The sequence below is a fragment of the Branchiostoma belcheri genome, unplaced genomic scaffold (assembly GCF_001625305.1).
Source record: "Branchiostoma belcheri isolate BF01 breed outbred unplaced genomic scaffold, Haploidv18h27 scaffold31, whole genome shotgun sequence".
Classification (NCBI taxonomy): Eukaryota; Metazoa; Chordata; class Leptocardii; order Amphioxiformes; family Branchiostomatidae; genus Branchiostoma; species Branchiostoma belcheri.
Genome location: NW_017803921.1, coordinates 837,066 through 859,729, shown reverse-complemented (window position 1 = coordinate 859,729; position 22,664 = coordinate 837,066). Strand labels below are relative to the sequence as shown.

The following is a 22,664-nucleotide window of genomic DNA, read 5'->3' as shown; positions in this document are numbered from 1 at the left end:
GTTGTAAAGGCACTCTCAGTCTGTCTGTAGGTTATGTAATAGTGTGACAAATGTAGTTGCTAAAGAAATTTAACACAGAATTCTCTATGTTTGTACAGATGAATGAACAGACTGTTCTTGAAATTGAGCTGAGAACTGTCAAACAGGACAAGGTAAACTGTTTTAAATCAAGGATGCTTAGAATTAAATAGCATGTCTTGTTATCAATACAATGTAGTTTTCTTGTTCTTGTTCACTGGGTATAAGAAAAATACATATCCGTGTCATTTTATACATTTATGACTGCTACTAGCATTTAGAGCATTTTGTGAGAGTAATCGTGTTAGAAAATAATTTGACGTGTGTGTTTCCATTTCCACAGAGAGTTTACAAGCAGCAACAGAACAGTAATGTGTTCTTCAGAGAAGACAAGACAAAGTTACTGAGCGAGTGTAAAAGTAAGTCACATCCTTCCAAATGAAGTTCTTGCATAAGAATTATAAATGTTGGAAGTCGCAACATAAAATCTGCTTTGGTGACGACTTCTGTTAACACAGATGACCTTTCAAGCTAACAAGATGAATTCTGTATCTGTATCTGTATCTGTATAGCCGGTATAACCGCCTTTCGGCGTAACACACCAGCTGTATGTGGTGTGTATGTATAGCCTCCTGTGCAGGCCCCGCAGCGGTGGAGAAGAGTTTTTAACGCGTTATTTTAATATAGCCGGCCATCCTACATAGCAGACGAGAGAAGGGAAAGCAACCTTCTCTCGTCGGCTATGTAGGATGGCCAGCTATATTAAAATAACGCGTTAAAAACTCTTCTCCACCGCCGCGGGGCCTGCACAGGAGGCTATGTATGTAATTGTTTCCTTTGTTGCAGAAACTATGGATGAACTTAGGAAGGAGTACCAAGAAATACAGCAAGATGCAGAGAGATGAAAGACAACCCATTGAAGGACACTGTTCTAGGTTTTATAATATTATAATCAAGGAACAGAACTACTTATCAAAACGACTTTCGTTGAAGAGATTCATTTGTCACGTGTAGATACAGTTCCTAGTGAATTCCTTCATCAGTGACAACTTTGAAAGGATAAGGATAACCTAACCTACCTAAATTTTCGATGGCTATCATATCTCCGTGAACAAGATGGACTGATAGCCATCGAAAATTTGGAGGTTAGTATCCTTATCCTTCCAAAGTTGTCACTGATGAAAGAATTCACTAGGAACCAAAATGACTTTCATTTCCAAAATTTTATATGATACACCATGATATTCATGTTTACCTGCAATGCTGCCTGTGATATTTATAGAATCATTTTTACAAAAATAGTTCTGTCTCACTCTGTAAAAACATGTAATTGATACCAAATAAACAAGTACATTTGCAGACAGTGTGAGATCATAATTATACGTTTTTATTACATACTGTGTGAAATACTGCCAGTTTGCCATAATACACATACGAGTACATAGCAACTTCATGTTGACATACCACCGATTTATGACATAATGTACACAGTGAATACAGTGTAGAGTATCAAATTTACTATAGTTCAGTTTACAGACTGAATCTGTATTATAGATCATATAGCTATGTAGCCACACTTAGTCATATTTACACATGACAATACATATTCGGCAAGAGCATTGTTTGCATAATCTATATATTAATTTGTATCATATAGACACAAGTTAAAATGCAACTACTGAATGATGTACTTTACAATAAACCATACACAAACAACACAAAGCAACAAACTTTCACATAGAAAATAACCATACAAAAATGTAAAATATAAAATAATCTCAGTAAGACACAAGAATCCCATATTCTTATTTGATAAAATGTATGAAATACTGCTTCATAACAATTTAAGGTCTTCAAGTTCAACCTTCTTCCTGCTATGAACTTGTCCACATCACATATCAGTTAAAGTCGGGAGGGATAACTAGGGTTAATTTTCTTGCACTGCAAATACTGAACTGGACTGCAATAGCTATACTTACATAACATTAATATGTAAAATCGACAATTCTTCAAACCAATAGCTATTGTTACATAATATACATGTGAATGACACATAATCATTTAAATGCTATTGCATTATGATGATAAAAAGCACAATAAAACCAGAAAATAATATCAAAAGTGACAATCAAAACAAATACCTGAGTTTCAAAACCTGCAGCAACACTATTTCCATTACCTTGAGTTTTATGGAGTGAATATACCGGTAGTCATATTCAACGTCAATACCTGTCCTCTCCTTTTATGATTGCTTGCTTCATCTTAACTCTTGTCCTGCTGGCAATTTTTACACAATATTTTTAAATAATTTCATGTCTTAATCAGATCATAGGCCCTAGACTTTTTTTGCCCTGCAGTGGCATAGTTACTTCCGCATTCGTTTGTTTTGCTGCGGTGTGAGGTGTTGCACGAGAAATACCCCAAAATTGTATATACCTATATAGATGGTACTGTATGTGCAGCCCATACATATATGAGCGCCACAGGACAAGGGTTGTTAAAATGCCAGAGAACCAAAGAAATAAAATTATGCGGCCTTAAATGCGCCCATCACATGCTGCTCTTCCTGGGAAACTTGAAGAGGATGTTACGTTCCATGGTGGCGACACGAGGCGAGGCTGGCAGCAGGGGCCATCGCTGCTGACAGTCCATCTCTGCCTGAATCTTACCGATACAGTCTCCTCGTGCTGACATGATGGCCTGGAACATACACAGTTATAAATTAACATTAGACAAAGGACAAAGTTTCAACTTACTTTAGGCCACACCAATTTAATTTGTTGGTTCTCAGATTCGCCTCTTCGTTTTTTTCTGATTTACAAAAAAAAAGAAAAAAAAATTAGATTCAGGTCCTGAATCAACTGAAAAATGCTCATATTTTGCCCCAAACAGTTGAGGAAAGTCCTTTTCTTCCTAGTTGTTACAGTTTTCCCATCTATCATTGCAGTGGTTTGATTAAAAGTTCAAAATTCAATGTTTAAATTTTAACCCAGCGATTGTGTTGACTTCATGGCTCATTCCGTAGCATTTAAGCCTATAATGGGATGCCTAGACCTGTTTTTATTTTTACTTTTTTCGCCCTGTCGCTTCATATTTTTTCTGAAAAAATCCGAGAACCAACAAATTAAATTGGTGTGGCCTTATTATGCCACATACACACAACTGTTACAACAGTAGAGTGATTTGTACAATGTGCCCCCCTCTCGTTACCCAATGTTACAATTAACTAGTACTTCATGTAGTAACTAATTATGATGGATTATTGTAATGATTAAAAAATTAAGTATTCAAAGCCTTACAAAGGTTGTGATATGTGGATGAAGATTAGACATCCAGATAATGTGAATACACAAGAAAACTGTTACTTAAGCTTGAGTAAGTCCTTCCACTATATATCTGTATCTATTCAGTTGCTTGACTAACTGTTTTATTGTGCATGGTTGTGGTAATTACCCGACAAATGACTTCTGCGTCCAGTTTTGTCCGAGTGCCGGTGGTCAAGCACAGCTCCCTGAGTGACCAGCACCTGTTCATCAGCTGACCGATGCCCTTCTCCGAGAAGCAGACCCCGTTGTAGAGATTGAGGTGTTTCAGAGAGTGACACAACCCTGCCAGCTCTGACAGTGTCTGGTCAGTTAGCTTGGACCGTTGTGTACGGCTGCACGATAGGTTCAGATGCTCCAGTAGCTTGCAGTGCTTAGCAATGTGACCTGTTGGGCAAGAAAAATTTTTTTACACTTTTTAAGTCTTTTTAAAAGCATTCACACACACACACACACAATGTGTCAAGACCATCATTGCCATGAAAATTGACACCAACAGAAAATGACAGCAGCCAATCAAAAATGAGCTCACCAATCCCTTTGTCAGTTACCAGGTAACAGCCCATGAGTGACAGGTGCTTCAGCTGCTGGCAGAAAGATGCCACCTGCTGGATGGCGTCATCAGCTATGTTGGAGCAGAAGGACAGGTCCAAGTGACTCAACACACAGGGCGTGATCTTACACTTCTCCACCTGAGGTCGACACAGGGCTTGGAAGCCACCTGAAGAAGTGCCTGCTTCATCTATACACTGGAAGTGCCTCTCCAGAGTCTTAGGGAATATCTGGCCTGTGAAGGAAGACCCACGGACATCTTTAGCAGGCAGCTGTGAGCAGCTGCACCCAACGGAATGCTGCACCTGGCAGCTGAACCTCAGGTTGGCAAGATAATGGCAGGTTTCTGCTTTCAGGAACTGCAGCTTGGTACATTTCGTCACCAGAAGGTTCAAACCTGCAGATGTAACTTTCACGCACTCTGATATGTTGAGGGATCGCAGCTCTCGGGAGTTGTCGGCAAGGCTGAGCAGTGATTGGTCGCTGATGGATAGACATCCGCGTACTTCCAGGTGCTGCAGGTTCTTACAGGCCGTGGTAATCGCACGTACGCCGTCGTCTGTAACCCCCCAACATCCCGTGGTGTCCAGGTACTCCAAGCTCGGACACCATGAGGCGAGGACCTTCAACGTCACGTCGGTGATGTTTCCCGTGCTGTGAGGTCGTAGCGCCATCCACGACTCCCCGTGGACGTCAAGATGGCGGAGCTCGTGGCAGTTGTGCGCTACCATGCACACGCCGATGTCCGTGACATTACGACAGTCGCTTACATCCAGATGCGTCAGATATTTGCAACAACGTGATATGACTTCCATTCCCCTGTTACTGATGTACGTGTGTGAGATGTTGAGGTGACGTAGAGCACTGCAGCTGACTGCTATAGACTGGATCCCATCGTCTGACACCCCTGTACAGTGGGAAAGGTTCAGGCTGTGGAGATTGGCTATTCCGTCACTGAAAATGTCATCTTCAACAAAGTCCGAGGCCTTGCAGTCAAGCTCAACAAGCTCCTTACAGTTCTTGATTAGAGACTGGTACACAGAGATGACGGAACTTCTATTCAGTACATACTGTAGTGGATCTAACCTGTTTAACATGCTAAGCTTTCTCAATCCTTGCAAACATGTTGGTATAGAGGAAAGCACTTTGTACGATATGAACTGGCAGTCGAAAATGTTCAACTCCTTGATTTTGGGGCACTCCTCGCAAATCTTCAAAAAGGCTTCTCCTGCAATGTAGGTGTCGGATAAGTTCAGCTTCCTCAAACTCTTACAGTGTTCTGAGATGGCGTTGAACCCGAGAGCGTCTATTCCTTTGCACCCACTAATGTCAATCTCCTGTATACTGTCTCCGTAGTAGCGTAGTAGAGGCAGGAAGTGTTCGTTCCGGAGCTGGGAAAAGCCTGAGAAGCGTAGACGCTGCCAGAGTGTGAAGTCGTAGCTGAGGCGGTACCACTGCTGACATGTCTGGCGTAAGGCGAGGCAGACGTCTCGGTGGTCCAGGAACTGGAAGATCTGGAGGAGGAGGGGGTCGCTCAGGTCATAGATACTCATGGCTCCTGCAGGTGGAAAAGGAAGTTGTTAAAAATATACTAGTAACCAGGTGTAACAAGACAGCATATTCTTCTTTTACTTCGTTTGCTTCACCTACATGTTATTGAAGATGGGATGCGAACTGGTTTCTCTATAGGGAATGTGTTTTGGTGTTAATGATTGGTTACTACCCTATGTTGATTATGATGACCCCTCCAGAGTCAGTGGACTGTAACAGATTGCTTAAAAAAATTATCTCCCAAATTTTCTACACCACATTTACTTTACAAATATTTCGTTCAAGGGTTCGTCTTTCTCAATATTATCTGACTATGTGTACGTATTGCGATGGTGCGTTGGCAAGTCGCCAGGAATGTTAAGCGGTTACACAATTATTTACCATACTCGATACTGTAAAGTTATTTATACTTCCTGGCAGGCAACGCAGTTTGACCCCTTGGGTCCTTTTTATTTAGCGTGCACTGTTGGGTCCCCAGCTATCACAGCATACGGCAATATATGGACAAAAACTGGATAAATATGGTTACATCTTGTGAAAATGACACGCCCAACTTCCCTACAACCCGGTTCGGGCCCCTCCCCCAAGATTGTCAATGTTTACATCGGAAATAGTTCACGTTTTCTCCATTTTCAGGCAAAATAAATCCGATCAAACTAACATCCTGATTATAAATGGTAGAATTTTTACCTGTCACAATGTTTCTGAGCGCAGAACGCCCGTGTTTAACTTAATAGATGACCGGTTTTGGCAGTTATTTCTTCTGTTGACATCGAAAAATCAAAACAACTGATGCAATGCCCCAGCTGACCTCCGACCCGGCGCACGGACCCATGGGTAAGAAACATGGTCGGTTCGTTTTTGTTTTGGTTCCCGTCAAATTTTCTCTCGAAAATTTGACCGCTTTTTATACAACTTTACATTCCTCTAACAGTCTATAACTCCGTGAAACGTTCACGCATATATCCTAGGACCAAAAGGAGTTGTAAAATGGAGTTTAACACGTCTACGGGAGGCGGGATGCCGCCGAATCCGTACGCTCCACATTTCAGCCCCGCCACCGCGACCACAACCAGCGCGAGCACGTTCAGCCCCGACGCGCCGCCTTTTGCGCCCTCCCCGGGGCCTCACGCCCCGCCCTTCGCCCCCTCCCCCGTTCCGCACGCGCCGCAGCAGCCGCAGCACCATCCAGAGATATTTGTGGACGGGCACGTCCCCATTTTAGACGGCAGCTTTAACGGGAGCGGCGACTACGGACACAACTCCAGCGGTTTCGAGGAAGGCTTCCATCCCAGTGATCCAAACGGACAGCATCATAGCGGACAGCATCAGGACCAGCACGGCATCATGCACAGCGGTACGGACAGCACAGGTTCTGTCGTTCGGAAGGGGGAGGGGCGATTGACTGACCTTGTCACAGATTCAAGTTTATAAGTTTCAGTATTCTTTCTTATGGCAATACAGTTTGATGAACAAAGGGAATGATATGACACAAAAACTTTGTCTTCCTCCATCAGTCAATGAGGAAAACACTGTTACAACTAGCCGTGGCGACTATTGATTCGGGCTTACATTGCATTACCCTCAGCAATAGTCGTGGAAAGATCCATTGGCAGAACTGCACATTTCCCGTTGGCTGCTCGATGCTCCGTTTTTGACCCGGTTTTTTGCTGTCCCGAGCTTCCCTACAATATAACTCCACAATTGGCCGGGTTGCCGATGTTTAGATCAGCCTAAATATTCCACAGCGCGACAGAAAAGTAGTAAAATAGCTAGTCGGCACAAGCTGGCGCCATCTTGGATATAGTCGGGAATGTCCGCTACCGCCGTCGGGAACGCTCGGTAGCCTTTCCGGTTATAATCGGAGAGCTTTCGGTCGGGCTTCGGTAATCGTGACGCTACCGAGCGTTCCCGACGGCGGTAGCGGACATTCCCGACTATATCCAAGATGGCGCCAGCTTGTGCCGACTAGCTATTTTACTACTTTTCTGTCGCGCTGTGGAATATTTAGGCTGATCTAAACATCGGCAACCCGGCCAATTGTGGAGTTATATTGTAGGGAAGCTCGGGACAGCAAAAAACCGGGTCAAAAACGGAGCATCGAGCAGCCAACGGGAAATGTGCAGTTCTGCCAATGGATCTTTCCACGACTATTGCTGAGGGTAATGCAATGTAAGCCCGAATCAATAGTCGCCACGGCTATGTTACAACATACATACAAAAACGTGCCTGCAAAGCTAAGCTGGCTGGTGTGTTATGCAGTTACACAGGAAAATACAATACAAATGCAGTGACTGTAATAAGCAATAGACTACAGACTAATAATAGTATTTGTAAACATTGTTAGCAATCAACGTTCAGAAATAAAACTAAGACAGAATTATTCTGTAGGTCGAGGCATATCGAACCCCCCTGTGGGTAACGAGGAGTACCACGAGCTCCACACGATAGTCGCGGACGGAGGAGATCGCTACGGGGTGTCCGCCGTGGCCTTTGACCTCCATCAGGAGCTGCTATGGATGGGGAACCAAGGGGTGAGATGCTCAGAAATTTTTAGTCAAAATATAATTTCTCAGAATTTAAGTTTCATATAAAACTTGTCGTTTTTATCAGACATTATTAACATTTATCAAGTTTGGCAAGTTTGTACCTTTATCTCTGACTGTCACAGTCCAAAGAGAACTAGTGTATTACTGGCCTGTTTTTCAAGCTTGTGTTCCTTTGGTAAGGTTAAAACATCAGCAACTATGATATTAGATGGCTGTTTCTGCACTTGTGATTCAGCAATCTGATGTTTGATAGAATTGAAATGGAAAGAGATTTTAAATGTCTGTATGAGTATGAATAAGTTAAAGTCTTTCCCACCCAGGGCCACGTGACGTCGTACTACGGCCCGGGTATGCAGAAGTACTCGTCCTTCCAGCCGCTGCCTGTTGGGACGGAGATGCGGCAGGTTCTCAGTATCGACAACGGTGTGCTGCTGCTCGGGAACAACCGAATGAGGTGCTCCGAGCGCGGCGGGCTCACCATCTTCGATTTCAGGTCTGTGATCGCTGCAGTTAAACTGTACTTGTTCAAGTTGTTTATTGGTTTGGCTGTTCAGTCCTCACAGCCAGGGCAGCCCAACTAGCCAGTGGCTGTTACAAAGGGCTTGCCCTGCTAACAAGACATGACAAAACATTAAGGCAACATATAAGGTGGCTTAACAATCTACAAAACTATTACATTATTCTATGTGAATAAAAATTTTACAAAACAACTTAATCTATGAAGGATTTCATGTTTTTTTATGATATTACAGTAATAATATATATACATATACCTCTACATGTACAAGATTAGGTTTTAGAAGTAAGATATGCCTAAGCTAACAAAAATATGGTTTTATTGCACCCTGTTTGACTGGTCCTGCCCACCCCTGTTTTACAGTGGAGAGGACATGCACGACATGCAGGTCATGACACTGGTGGACCCAACCACTCTTCTCATAGGGGGGCACCAGGACAAAGTCATTGAGTTTGATCTAAATTCTGGGCAGCAAGTAAACTTGGTAAGAAACTTTTACTATCAATACATTTCCTGAACATAGTTAGAGTCTCTCACGTGGTATACATTTTACGATAGTAGAAAACATACTAACAGAACTAGTCATAAAATTTGCAGATGTTTTTTCTCCCCCTGCTCTACAGCTTGAAGTGGGGGATCCCGGAGTGGCTATATTCAGACACACCAACAGATTCATATGCTGTGGGGATACAAGTGGACAGGTAAGGAGAAACTGTTGTTTGTTTATTTGTTTGTTTGTTTAATTTGTCTTTCATTAATCTGGGCAATGTGTATCATGACCAATGGAAGATTAGCTCTTTGGTGAGCTCAACTGGTTTTCCATTCCTCCCCTAGTACCAGACTTAACAACTTCAATTTCAAGTTTGACTAGACAGAATCTGTTTTAAAATCCAGAAACTAACAACTGTTCAATCATTCCTGTAGTTCCTTTTAAGACTCAGAAGGTAAAAGCTACAAACTTCAATAATAACTTTGATAATAGCAAAAACCATCAGAAGTCCAGTGCCTGCTGTAATAACTGTTCTTCTATGTGTCCCCAGGTGACCTTACGTGACATGAACACCTTTAAAGTGGAGCACATCCTGAAGGCTCACTCTGGCTCCCTGTCTGACTTCGACGTCCATGGAAACCTGCTGGTTACAGCCGGCTTTTCTACCAGGTAAACAATTGTTGACTTAGATTTGTTTATTTTACCTGTACTTTTCCTGTATATGTAAGTGGTATTTCTAGCCCCGTCAATGAAACAGGTTTATATTTTGAAATTTTGAATAAATTTTGAATAAATTAGAAAGGTAACATTTGCAGAGCAAATGCATAATGTTTACCTTCGCATATGATCTGCTCTGTTAATTCTTACTCAAACACATTCATTTATATGGTGACAGGAGTCTAAATCCCTCCTGCTATAAAATTGCAACATGATGTAACCCAACAGTAATTACCATGGTAACAGAGAGTCTGGTTCAGGTCATTGACCTTTTTGGTTTGGAGAAGAAGAAGAGGAAACAGGTATGTTTTCCTTTGGTAAACATAATAAATCACAAATACACGTACATTTCTTGCCTGCTGCACCAGGAGAGGCAGTTTGGCGGTTGACCGTTTCCTGATGATCTATGACCTGCGTGTGATGCGAGCGATGGCGCCCATGCAGCTGTCCATCGACCCGATGTTCCTCCGCTTCGTTCCCACCTACACACCCAGGATTGTCGCTGTGTCACAGGTGTGGTGGACAGTAGCCTGTACGTTAAAGGACAAATACAGTAATTTCAGTTTTGGTGCCTTTTAACCAAAAAATCCTATTTGCAAAAGGTGATCTATTGGTTTCTACCAATCCCACACCCATAGGGGTGATATTTTTAAATTACTGTGTTTGTCCTTTAAATTATCTGTATCCATTGGACAACCCTTGTACTGTAGGAACCATAATCTGCTGGTTATGTTACATGTTATCTTGCACATCTGTAACCGTACAACTGGTATAACCTCCCTTTGACGTAAGACACCAGCTTTGCAGGCACGTGGCACAGCGAAAATGTTCACTTGAAAAGTATACATTAAATGTGTGGAAGCACAATTTTTTTTGTACAATTTTTTTGTGTCAATTTTTAAAATTCTTGTTATAAACTTGTTCTCACATTTTCATACCGACTGGTATTGGACCTGCAGTTTGTATCGATATCAACAGGTGGTGCTGTTTGATTGTGTTTTCCCATCAGGCTGGTCAGTTCCAGATCCTGGATCTGGCCGGGGTCATGACCCCCGCCAGTATGGCCATCCACCAGCTGAACACCCACGGACACATGTGCATGGGCTTCGACATCTCCACATCGTGTGAGGCCTTCTCCTTCGGAGACAACGGAGGTTTGCTGCACCTGTGGACAGACAGAGAGGAGGTCCTGTACAATAACTACTCCCACCCTACGGAATTCGCTGATCATGTAAGTACAGGGGTTGGGTCAATGGATGGGTCAGGGTGAGTGGTTCGGTGGATTGAATGATGATTGATTGTATGGGTGGGTTTGTGAGTAGGTGGGTTTGTTGAATTCATGGATTGAGTGGTATGGATTTGGATGGATGGATTGAGTTGGATGGATGGATGGATGGATTGAGTTGGATGGATGGATGGATGGATGGATGGATGGATGGATGGATGGATGGATGGATGGAGTGTATGTGGGTGGGTTTGTGGCCTTTTGGATAAATTCATGGATTCAGTGGGTGGATGAGTATGTGTGTGTGTGTGTGTGTATGTGGGTGCATGGATGGATGAGTGGATGGAAGAAAGAAGACTAGGAACCATAAGAGGTTTATCCACAGCTACAATTCGTTGCCATAAATATTACCATCATATTTTTCTCTGTCCCATATACAGCCAGAACACCTTCCAGCCATGTCCATAGTGGACCCACTGACTCCCTTAGCGAGTATTCCCATGCTGTACGAAAACTGCCAGTAAGTAAGATTTACTCTCATAATCCTCGTAGACCACCACGTTAATAAATGTGAATTTAAAAAGATCCACCAATGTAGCATCAGTTATCCTGAGGCATAACATGCTTGAGAATGCCTTGTGTAATTTATTTTCCAGTGGTCCTCTACTGTCTGACTGGCCAGAGGACTGCATGAAATATGTAAAGAGGTAAGTTTGTTTAGATTGTAACAATACAATACACTCAGGTAGCATTATACATTACAACATGTTACACATTTCAAAACACATCTTTGTTTGTATGATAGTTGTACATGTAATTGTTGGCAAACTCATGAAGAAAATGTTGTAGTTCTAGATAAAGTCTTTTGGTCACTTGACAAGCACCTAATGTACTAGAAGAAAGTGCTGGTGTAAGTTAGCACACACAAAAATTCCCATGTGAAAGTTTGGACCTTCCCTCCCCAGACGGATGCCCCCAATTGACCCCGAGATCCTGGCATCCATGAAGGTTGTGCAGTTCATCGGCTACGCGCCCAACCCCAGGGTGAAGAAGCGGAACCAGGTGCCGTACCGAGCCAAGGACCTGGCCATCACCATTCCTGCAACCTCACCCGGGGCAACCAGTACTGTTCCAGAGTCACCGGGGGCAAGGGGTAGGACCTTCAATACCATTTGGCATACCTTAGTATAAGTAATTTGCATTGTTGTGCATTGTTACAGGTCTTGGGTGGTATTGATGCATTGGGAAGTTTCCAATGGAAACAGTCTTGTATTTTGAATTTTATAGAAGAGTTTGTTCCTCTTATACTGTTATTTACTATATCATAATGGCAACATATTTTGTCTGAATTCTTTGTTTTTCTCTCCCGACAGGAGAGAGCCCCCGTTGGTACATGGTGCCGAAGAGATACCGCAAAGTAGAGATCAAATACACAAAACTGGGTATGTATTTCATTGCACAGTGTAATTGAACACAGTTACAGAAAAAACTTGAGGACTTACAGCTGTTGGCCTGAGCACTAACAAAATGTATGTAGCGGTAAGCAGGCATTTTTATGTACAATGTTGTACATGTTGCTGCTTGCATTTCTTTCTGTGCTTACACAAGTACAAACAGAATGTACATCTAATGATTTAACTTTTCTGCCGCCACAGGTGTAGATAGTTTTGACTTCCGCCACTACAATCGGACCAACTTTGCTGGGCTGGAGACCAACATTCCAAATAGTTACTGCAATGCTATGCTGCAGGTAGGGTTAAAATTGAGTTGGAAGATCATCATTCTGGCAATCTGAATAACAGATCCTGTTATTCACAGACAAAAAGTAGTAAATTCTACTTGAAATGTTTGACAGTTTTCAAAGGTGGCTAAGTAACTTTTCTTGTGTTTCGGATATCCAACCTTCATCGATGTATCATCTAGCCATCTTATTAATCCTAAGCATATCGCTTCTTGCTTGTAATCAGTAAGGATTGTCATGTCAGAAAAAAAAATCACAGTTGTTAATATACAAAAATTTAAAAAAAAATGTCAAACACCATCCTTTGTTCCAGGTGCTGTATTTCATCGAGCCCCTCAGGTGTGCAGCTCAGTCTCACCTGTGTGAGAAGGAATTCTGCCTCACCTGCGAGCTGGGCTTCCTCTTCCACATGCTGGACATGTCCAAGGGGGAGAACTGCCAGGTAAGTAGTATCCAGTCTTTGACTATACAGCTGTGGGAGACCCTGACACGGGTGGATAGCAGTGGGCTAGTCTTCATACCACGTTTCCGTAGGGGTCCACACCAGCAAGGACACACTCCATCATCCAGGCCTAGGAAACAAGAAATGCTTTTAAAGAAGCCGAACGGGGGCCAAGATTGGAATAGCTAGTTGGTCATTTTTCAACTATATATGTTTTACAAAATTAAAGTACTATGAGCTTATTTAAAAAAAACACAGGAAAAAAGGCTCCCTGGCCGACTTCTTGCTGGCTCCTAGCCAGCTTCCCAGGGACCTAAAATCCTTTTGTAGTCTGTGGTTAGGTTATTCCCCTTCACCCACTAGCTGCCACTCAACTGAGCATACAAACAAACAGACACTCACCAGAGTCATACAGACCCAAAACAACACCACAGTTTTCACAGACTGAGATAACAATGAGAGAATTTTGTCCCAGGCGAGTAACTTCCTGCGAGCGTTCCGCACGATTCCGGAGGCCTCGGCGCTCGGGCTGGTCCTGGGGGATCAGGAGGAGGCCACCGGCAAGGTCAACCTGGGGCGCCTCATCCAGTCATGGAACAGGTTCATCGTACAGCAGGTGCACCAGGTGAGTTAAAAACAGGTGTATCATACAGGTGCACCAGGTGAGTTCTCTCTACAGGTGTATCATACAGGTCACCAGGTGTGTCTTACAGGTGCATCAGGTGAGTTAGAAACAGGTGTATCTTACAGGTGTACCAGGTGAGTTAGAAACAGGTGTATCATACAGGTGCGCCAGGTGAGTTCTCAGCAGGTGTATCTTACAGGTGCCCCAGGTGAGTTCTCAGCAGGTGTATCTTACAGGTGTACCAGGTGAGTTAGAAACAGGTGTATCATACAGGTCACCAGGTGAGTTACAGACAGGTGTATCATACAGGTCACCAGGTGAGTTCTGTAGGGTGTATCTTACAGGTGTACCAGGTGAGTTATGAACAGGTGTATCTTACAGGTGCATCAGGTGAGTTCTGAACAGATGTATCCTACAACAGGTGCATCACAGGTGAGTTAATTATGCAGCAGATGGGTTCTGAACAGACATATTTTATACCAGGAGCACCAGGTAACCCTTGCAGATCTAAAAAAAAGCTTAGGCATTGTGTAAGATTTCAAGTATTTGTATTCGTGACAAAAAGTTGCAGTCTACAATAGTTCTTGAAGGTGAATTTGATAGGCCAAGGTGTGTACATGGATATGTACCAAAGAAAATCGACAAAATGAAGTACATGTAATTCCTTACTGAGTCTGTGGCGACATCAATATCTTCTTTTGCTTCTCAGGATATCCAAGAACCAAAAGAGGAAGACTCTGAGAAAAAGGAGGGCGAAGAGACAGAACCCCCAAAAGAAGTTGAGAAGACACCGATTGAGAAGATGTTTAGTTCAGAAGTGACCATCTCCAGTAAGTGTCGGTGTGGGAAGGAGACAACCAAGGAGACCAACTCTATGGTGTACGGACTCAACTACCCGGATATTTCTGACTCAGGTGAAGCTCTGATGTTTGCGTGTTGTTCATTTATTTCTCGCCTACTGCCTGGCATTTTGCCATGTGCCCTTAGGGAAAAAACCTAGACATACATTTAACAATCTGTATATAGCTAGTGTAATCCAGTCCTTTGGTATCACACTAGCTTCACAGGCTTGCCACAAGGTGAAATAAAGTAAAAAATAACTAGAAGCAGAAGGTGCTTTTTTGTCTCTTCCCTCAAGCAGCCAGCTGGCTGATTTAGTTATTCATGAATAAAAAAAGGCTCAAACAAATTATTTGTCTTACAGAGATCAAGAAGAAGCAGTACGCCTTTACAGAGGTCCTGAAGAGCAGCATGTCATCAGAACAAGTCACCCATGCCTGGTGTGAGGACTGCAACAGATACCAGCCCACTGTTAGTACAAGGATGTTTTTATGTTTACCTTTGCCTTTTGCTCAGCTTCTTCTTCTTCTCCATACAGATAAGGTCAATGACCTGGACCAGACATCTGTTACCATGGTAACTGGTACTGTTACATTGACCTTGAGTTACATTATGTAGCAGGACAGAGCTGGAAAATCTAGTCAGCTTACAACTTGCTTTTTCTATCAGGATTTTTGCTGCAAAATTGTTGCAAAGATGTTTTCCTTGAATTTTTTCCCAGACCCAGAGCAGGAAACTAAAGAGCCTGCCTGACATCCTGGCCATCAACTGTCACCTGGACAGTGAGAGGGACCTGCTGTTCTGGAAGACTCAGGAGGAGGTAGGGTTAGATAGTGGTTTATCATCATGTGTGACATCTACGCAGGGAGAACGTCGGCAGAGCGTACTGTACCTGAGGAAAAGCTGAATTTGTGTATGATGGTTTTTGTTAGATGTTTGGTCAACATACAATGTAGCATCAATGTTGCATATCCCTGCTATAGAATTCACACATTTCAAAGTCTGCAATGAAAATCCTTGTAGCAATTGCTATAGTTTGGATACTATTAGGATTCACACATGTCAGCTTTGTGAACTATTATAATGATGGTTTCTTCTAAAAAGAAAGCAGGAAATAATTAATGATAGTAAATGGTAGTTAATGATAGTAAATGATAAATGGACACTTTCTTGAAGTAGATTAAGATAGTGATAAAGTTTGTTGCAACATGTTTTGGGTGGAAAAATATAAATACTATAATCTTGCACCATCTTTCCCCGAAATGTTGTTTTGCATGTTGTTACTCCAAGTCTTTTCTCTCCCTTTCTTTATCTCCACTGATACAATATGTAACCTTCACCCAGCTATCCTCTCTATGTAAAGCTACAAATGTGGTCCTGTATAGCACCCATAGAGTGTGTGGGGTTAATCCATGATCAAATGGCTTAGTGTCTAATGAATGTAGGTTTCAGAATCCTTGTATGTTTTGTAATGTTGTGATTTTCCCTTCCTTCCTTGTCGACTTGTAGAAAATGCCGAACTTCGTACCGTGGGACCAGGTCTGTTTCTCAATCAGTCAACCCAGTACCAACTCTACCAACCACTCTTTTTCTCTTCTCTTTTTTACTGTTCACATAACCAGGACTTTCACCTGTTCGAATATGTTTTGGTTCTGGTTTGCTCTGAAACTTATACATGGTGTAGTTCTTTGTAGTCTTTGGTTCTGGGTTAAAGGGGAAAGGTGCAATGCCAATACCAAATGTATGGGATATGGCTCTATGTGCCTCCCTATCCACTAATTTCTTATCCTATTCCTATCTGATATTCTTCTTTGGGTTCCTTGGATTTTTAACTAATTTTTTTTACCCTTTTTTGTTGAGGCTTGTAGAGTCTTTGTAAATTTTATACGTTTGGTAACCTTAGTCTTCAAGTAATGCTGGTCTGTTCATGTTTCTTACAACCTTTGTGGTGGCTGTATTATTCATATTGCAGTTCCTTGTCTATCAAAGACTACATAGTTTACTCACTCACTGATTGTCTCACTCATACATAGAGCTGTAGAAAAAAGAACAACAATAAATGCATGTTGAAGCCTCATTACAGTAGTATAACACACAATACTGATTTACAGATTGTAACACCTCTACCCCTGAAACATTTAACCTAAATCAGATTTGAAATCATAAAAACATTATATCCCCCTCCAGATCATGAAACAAAAAGAAGAGAATTCCTCCAAGGCGTCCTCGTCTCAGACCCGCACGGTTCGACCCTGTCGCTACGGGAGTCACTGTACGCGGTCAGACTGCAAGTTCTCCCACGGGCCACAGGACAAGGAACAAACGTAGGTAGCTGATTGGCTGGCTGGGGATTCAAAAGTTTATTGCTTTTTGTAAATCTTGAAACTGTTTGCAGCTTCTCTGATTTATTTGAGAGTCATGTTGTTATCATACATGTAAGTATGAAATCAAACCACACTTTAATTTTGAGTACAAATACAGTAACCGTAGTTCACTTTTTTAAACTACCAGGGCTCGAAGTATAAACTGCATACACAGTTCAGATGAAATTGCAGCTGTGCAGATACTTCTGATGTCTACTAGTACATGCACCTAATCTACCTAGCAGAAAACTATATTTTGATTGGTGCTAACTGGTAACAGAAATAATGTCCTAAATGTTGTTTGTTGAATCATCAAATGGAAAAGAAAATACATGGTAACTTCAGATGTTACCTGCAGCAGTACAAGTATGCAGGAAGAATATTATTTCGAGCCCTGACAGATGTTGTGTAGTGTAGCATTAGTATAACCTGTTGCCATGTTGCTGTAGATAAGTGTAGTGTAGCATTAGTGTGTAACCCCTTGCCATGTTGCTGTAGATAAGTGCAGTGTAGCATTAGTGTGTAACCCCTTGCCATGTTGCTGTAGATAAGTGTAGTGTAGCATTAGTGTAACCCCTTGCCATGTTGCTGTAGATAAGTGTAGTGTAGCCTTAGTGTAACCCCTTGCCGTGTTGCCAGGCCGTGCCGTTATGGTGACATGTGCACGCGAGCCGACTGCAAGTTTTCTCACAGGAGCACGGCAGAGAAACAGCAGGCGTGAGTCAACATTCTCAGGGTTGAAATACAGACAGTCACTGATCCAAAACACTGAGAATCCAGTCTAGAGTGACCACCTATCTACTTCGACTGTTAGGTGGTCACATAGACAAGTTTAACTGTACTCGGTGCATTTTGGCTAGGATGGTACTAGTATTTTAACACATTTTGGTAGTGCCTCAGGGCCATCTCATTCTCTTACATGTTGTGTACTCTTAACAACTCAAATTTGCCAAGACAGAAGTGCGAAAAGTTTTAATATCTGATATGCTTTGGAGCAAGAAATGCCCCAAATCAGAACATTTTGGACCAATTTAGACTAAAGCCATGCTCTGTACAGACTGAAGTATTATGACCCCTGAGAATTTTCTTAGCTGGTTGTCCTGGTATCTGGTGTGTCATTCTTACCCTGTTGCAACTAACAACCTGCATTCTTTTTCAACCTTTCAGCAGCAGTTGTGGAATATTGTGTGTTTGTTGGTGAAAACTGCGCTGCTTTTCTTCTTCTGACTTTCAGGCTTGTTCTGTCACAATGGTGTAAAGAGGATTGTTTTATCAGCCTTATGCTGATTTTTGGTAGAGAAATATGACTTATTGCAACTGACTACTAGTATGTACCCAGTGCTAGGATAGATAAATAGTCTAAGGTTACATCGCACCAAATTCACTCTCACAGTAACAATTAAAGAATACTCAATGTAATAGCCTTTGTAGGTGTAAATTTGACTATCTAATGTGAGGATTGCTAAAGATTACAAAATTCTGTTAAAGAACAACAGACAAGTGTGCAGTGTTTGGAAACAATTACAGTAGCTGCCATTTTTACCTCTTTGTTTCCTCAGAACTGTGTTGTCCAGTGCAGAGATTCTAGAGATGAGTCTACAAGAGGAGGCCCAGGCACACTGGCTTCCCTGTGGGCTGAAAATGGCGCTGTCAGATGGGGAACTGAAGATAGAGGGGCTTCCTGAGATGGAGGTAAGGGGCTGATAAAGGTTGGCATCCCTCTGCCAAAGAGCACGGAATGGGGTACGTTTTTGGTTCATCACTAACAGGAAAATTCCATCAAGGGAAAGAAGGATAGACACTGGATAGGGCCCTCATTGCTGTTGACCTTGACCTGCTTGATGATGACCTTGATGATGACCTTGACCTTGCTGATGACCTTGACCTTGCTGATGACCTTGTGTTCCAGGACGTGGAGAAGGAGAAGTTGAGTGAGGAGTGGGCGGTGTACGAGCTGACCAGCTCAGTCTGCCACGTGCAGGAGTCCAGACTGGGGGGAAACCTGGTCGCACACATCAAGGCTGGCATACCTTACCATAAAAGGAAAGAGGTACTAGTAACAAAATCCGTGTCTGTATGATACATGCACATTGGCATTCCCTATCATAGAAGAAGTAAACAAACTGTTTTCTCCTGACACTGCAGAGAAATACAGACAGGTAGTTGTTTGAAAATCTATTGATTCCACTCTTTTTCACTACGTAGGGCATCACAGCTACTCAGTGGTACTTAGTGAACGACTTTGCCATTGCCCCTATGGATAAGGTAAGTCTAATGCATATTTTGACACCGACTATGTAGTAATACTTTGATGTTCGATATGCTTTAAGATTCTTCACCACCACTTTTGTCATGATATGTGTGCAGGAATAAACCTTGTGATTTTACAGTTGGATGCTGTCCAGTTTGGCATGGCCTGGAAGGTTCCCTGTGTTCTGTACTTCTCCAGAAAGGACCTGAACAAGAGACACGACTGCCAAAGTAAGATCCATAAACCCAGCTTTACCTCTGCAAACCGTATAATTTGTTTTCAGTGTGTTTGCTTGTGTGTCTGTCATCATTTCAATACAGAATAAACAGAGCAGCAGTTTGTTGGCTAGACCAGATGAAGGTAAACATTATGCCTTTGCTTTTCAAATGTTACTTAGTCTTCTTTCTTCCCATGCTCAGTCCATAACCCGATCAGTGAGAAGGTGCTGTTCCCGGAGGCGTCTCTGTCCAGCCGTGTGCTGAAGAGACACATCACGTTCCAGCCTCTTGCAGCGGAGGAGATGCCGAAGGAGGGAGACCTGGTCGCTCTGGACGCAGAGTTTGTCACACTCAACCAGGTCAGGAGAATGCGGAAGTGGTCATTGAAAATTTGCTTCCTCTTTGTGTTGGAATGAATTAAGGCAAAACCGGTCAAAATCTGTCTCATCGCTGTTACTTTCCCAATGCTACGAATGAAGTACCTGAGACAGTCTCTTTTTCTGAGACAGTGTAAAAGTATTCTTGACATTTTTAACACTACTTACTCGAACCTTGGTGCTGAAAACGTTACTGTTGTTATGGTTGTAGGAAGAGGCAGAGCTCCACAGTGATGGCACCAGGTCCACCATCAAACCCAGCCACATGTCAGTAGCCAGGATTACTGTCATCAGGGGGTGAGTCTGTTTATTATGTTCACCTTCACAGTGTTTTTGCTCTGTTTCTTCGTCTTCTTTCCTTCCAAACAAATAAGGTCAATAACCTGGACCAGATGGCTGTCACCATGGTAGTTGGTGCTGAGGCAGACACCAGTTGGTGTTGGATTACATTATGTAGCATGTGGCAGGATAGAGTTGGAGGGGCTGGTCACTATATACAAATATATATCAAATGTGTTTAACTTTAATTAATAAGAATAAACAGAACAGTACTTGTTTTCTGTACATTTTGCCAATGCATGTCATTTTTTCATGCAGCCAAGGCCCCCAGGAAGGAACACCTTTCATAGATGACTACATTTCCACCCAAGAACAGGTAAACTTTTCTTCATTCATGAGAAGTTCATGTGAATTTTTTTCCCAATGTTTGTCTTTTGTAATACAATGAATTCTTCTATTTCTATTGATGATTTAGGTGGTGGATTACCTGACCAAGTTTTCAGGTATCAAGCCGGGTGATTTGGATGCTAATATCTCTTCTAAACACCTGACAACGCTCAAGTCTACTTACCTCAAGCTAAGGTACATGTTCTTACTATCATTTTAAACTTAAGCATTGTAAGACTGTTAAAAAGAAAGGAGAAACGTGTCCATAACTGTTAAGAATCCCAAAAGAAGTATAAATTTAATGGTAAAGTGTTCTTGTTTCAAATCAGTAATCTTTTTGTAAAATGTTTGAAAACACATAGATAAAGCAATAAGCAATGGAGACAAAATTCCAATTCAATTTTTGGATTCACTTTTTCAAATTGGAGACTGCTACATTGTGTGCAATCACTTTGTGTAAGGACTTAAAAAAAGGCACAAAATCAAAATGCTTTCTCTGCTTAGCATGTGGGAAAGAGTATGGAAGTAAAACACACACCACTGCCAGGGACTAAACTGCTGTAGTGGTTGCACCCGTCATGGGTTATGTGACACATGGCTAAAGGAATGGAGTATATGACTTTTGACACCGTGTGTAATCGTTTGTTTCAGGTATTTGATTGACAAGGGAGTGAAGATGGTGGGACACGGGCTGAAGAAGGATTTCCGAGTCATCAACCTCTTTGTACGTAGTCTGGGTTTCCAAGTGTGAAGTTACAACATGTGTCTCTTTACTTTGTTTACATCAGACAAAGGAACATTGCCTCTTCTAGAGCAGGGACACTGTTCATTGTACTAGTAAAAATTAGCTAAGAGAATTTCCCCGTAACAATGAACCAGTAAATACTGTACAGAGTGTCTGTCTTCTCTGTCACAAACAGTGGAAAATTAGCTCTTTATTGAGCTAAAAGTGGATCGAGATCACTTTCTTTTTTTTTTCAAGAAATTTGCCTTCTGCCCTTTTATGTCCAGGTTCCCAAGGACCAGATAGTGGACACAGTTCTGTTGTTCCACCTGACCAACAAGAGGATGATGTCACTCCGCTTCCTGGCCTGGTATTTCCTCAGTAAGTTGTGTGCTTCATACTTTAATTTTATATTAACCTTTCTTTATAAGTCATTTCCACGTGTGGTAAACCTCATACTTGGGCCTGATAACATCCGAAAACTGATCAGCTGTATCACACAGTGTTCTACTGGTTATCAGACAGGCTTCCTGAAGTTCCATAGAATGATATTTGGACACATTTTGCGTGCTCCACTTCCAAAATTCTAATACCAGATTTGGAGTCAAATTGGACATGGGAGTTGTTTAGAGACACCAAATTTTCTCAACTTTTAGCACATTCTTGTGTGTTTTTCTTGAGTGGGTATGACATCAATAAAAACAGCACAGTGTATTCAGTCGTTAGGTGATCCAACCTGTGGTCTTGCTAGTACCTTGGGTGAATATTGTATTGTTTTCATACGTACTACATGTATTAGATAGTTGCAAGTTTGCTTCATTCTGGATGTACTCCCTTTCCCCCGTAGAACTGCGTATCCAGAGTGACACCCATGACAGTATAGAGGATGCGCGGACGGCCCTGCAGCTGCACAAGAAGTTCAAACAGCTGAAGGACGAGCAGGAGCCGGACGAGTTCCACAAGACGCTGAGGAAAATGTACGAGGAGGGGCGGAAAGTCGGCTGGAAACCTCCCGACGAATGAGGAGGCTGGGATGGATTTTAAATACTGCATTCCGTAATTGTCGTATTCGTCTTACCATGGGTACATACAGTCAAACCTGTACTTGTGGCCACCTCAATATAAGGACCACCTGGTCATTGATATACAGCCAAACCTGTACTTGTGGCCACCTCAATGTAAGGACCACCTGGCCATTGGTATACAGCCAAACCTGTACTAGTGACCACCTGTATATAAGGACCACCTGGGCCCTTAAAAATTTTCCCATTGACACAAGTATAGTGACCCTGTCCACATAGATCGCATTTTATCGGTCCCATGAGTGGTCTTTTGGGGCAGTTTTGACTGCAACAGAAAGGTTGCTGTAGACACTGTTAAACTGCTCTTTCACTGCATTCCATAAAGCCTTGTTTAACAGTTAAGGACAGTATTGGTGCAGTCTTTCAAAAGTTACTACATGTAGATTCTTGTTG

The 22,664-nt window shown here is 42.3% G+C and overlaps 2 protein-coding genes across 5 annotated transcripts; one reads left to right on the top strand and one right to left on the bottom strand.

The window, feature by feature from the left end:
- Nucleotides 1–2,515: 2,515 nt before the first annotated feature.
- LOC109474666 (F-box/LRR-repeat protein 7-like) lies at nt 2,516–6,248 on the bottom strand. The gene is made up of 4 exons (XM_019775014.1): nt 6,135–6,248; nt 3,874–5,451; nt 3,472–3,728; nt 2,516–2,718 (listed from the first exon to the last, which is right to left on the bottom strand). Exons 2-4 carry the CDS (start codon nt 5,444–5,446, stop codon nt 2,569–2,571), a joined length of 1,980 nt encoding a protein of 659 aa, XP_019630573.1. The 5' UTR covers nt 5,447–5,451; nt 6,135–6,248; the 3' UTR covers nt 2,516–2,568.
- Nucleotides 6,249–6,325: 77 nt separating this feature from the next.
- Nucleotides 6,326–22,636, top strand: LOC109474665 (PAB-dependent poly(A)-specific ribonuclease subunit PAN2-like). Of its 4 annotated transcripts, XM_019775010.1 has the most exons (32): nt 6,326–6,801; nt 7,836–7,978; nt 8,314–8,486; nt 8,874–8,994; nt 9,134–9,211; nt 9,551–9,669; nt 10,086–10,230; nt 10,727–10,948; nt 11,383–11,462; nt 11,599–11,649; nt 11,908–12,095; nt 12,316–12,384; nt 12,598–12,692; nt 12,997–13,125; nt 13,601–13,750; nt 14,460–14,664; nt 14,955–15,061; nt 15,312–15,410; nt 16,100–16,129; nt 16,778–16,914; nt 17,593–17,670; nt 18,513–18,645; nt 18,863–19,003; nt 19,159–19,218; nt 19,344–19,434; nt 19,624–19,781; nt 20,011–20,096; nt 20,397–20,454; nt 20,554–20,660; nt 21,117–21,189; nt 21,477–21,570; nt 22,037–22,636. In XM_019775010.1, the coding sequence occupies exons 1-32, from the start codon at nt 6,435–6,437 to the stop codon at nt 22,210–22,212; spliced, it is 3,963 nt and encodes a 1,320-aa protein (XP_019630569.1). In that variant the 5' UTR covers nt 6,326–6,434; the 3' UTR covers nt 22,213–22,636. The 4 variants fall into 4 exon arrangements, with proteins under 4 accessions (XP_019630569.1, XP_019630570.1, XP_019630571.1 ...); XM_019775011.1 differs by lacking the exon at nt 16,100–16,129; XM_019775012.1 differs by lacking the exon at nt 17,593–17,670 and having other exon boundaries at nt 22,037–22,635.
- Nucleotides 22,637–22,664: the final 28 nt, after the last annotated feature.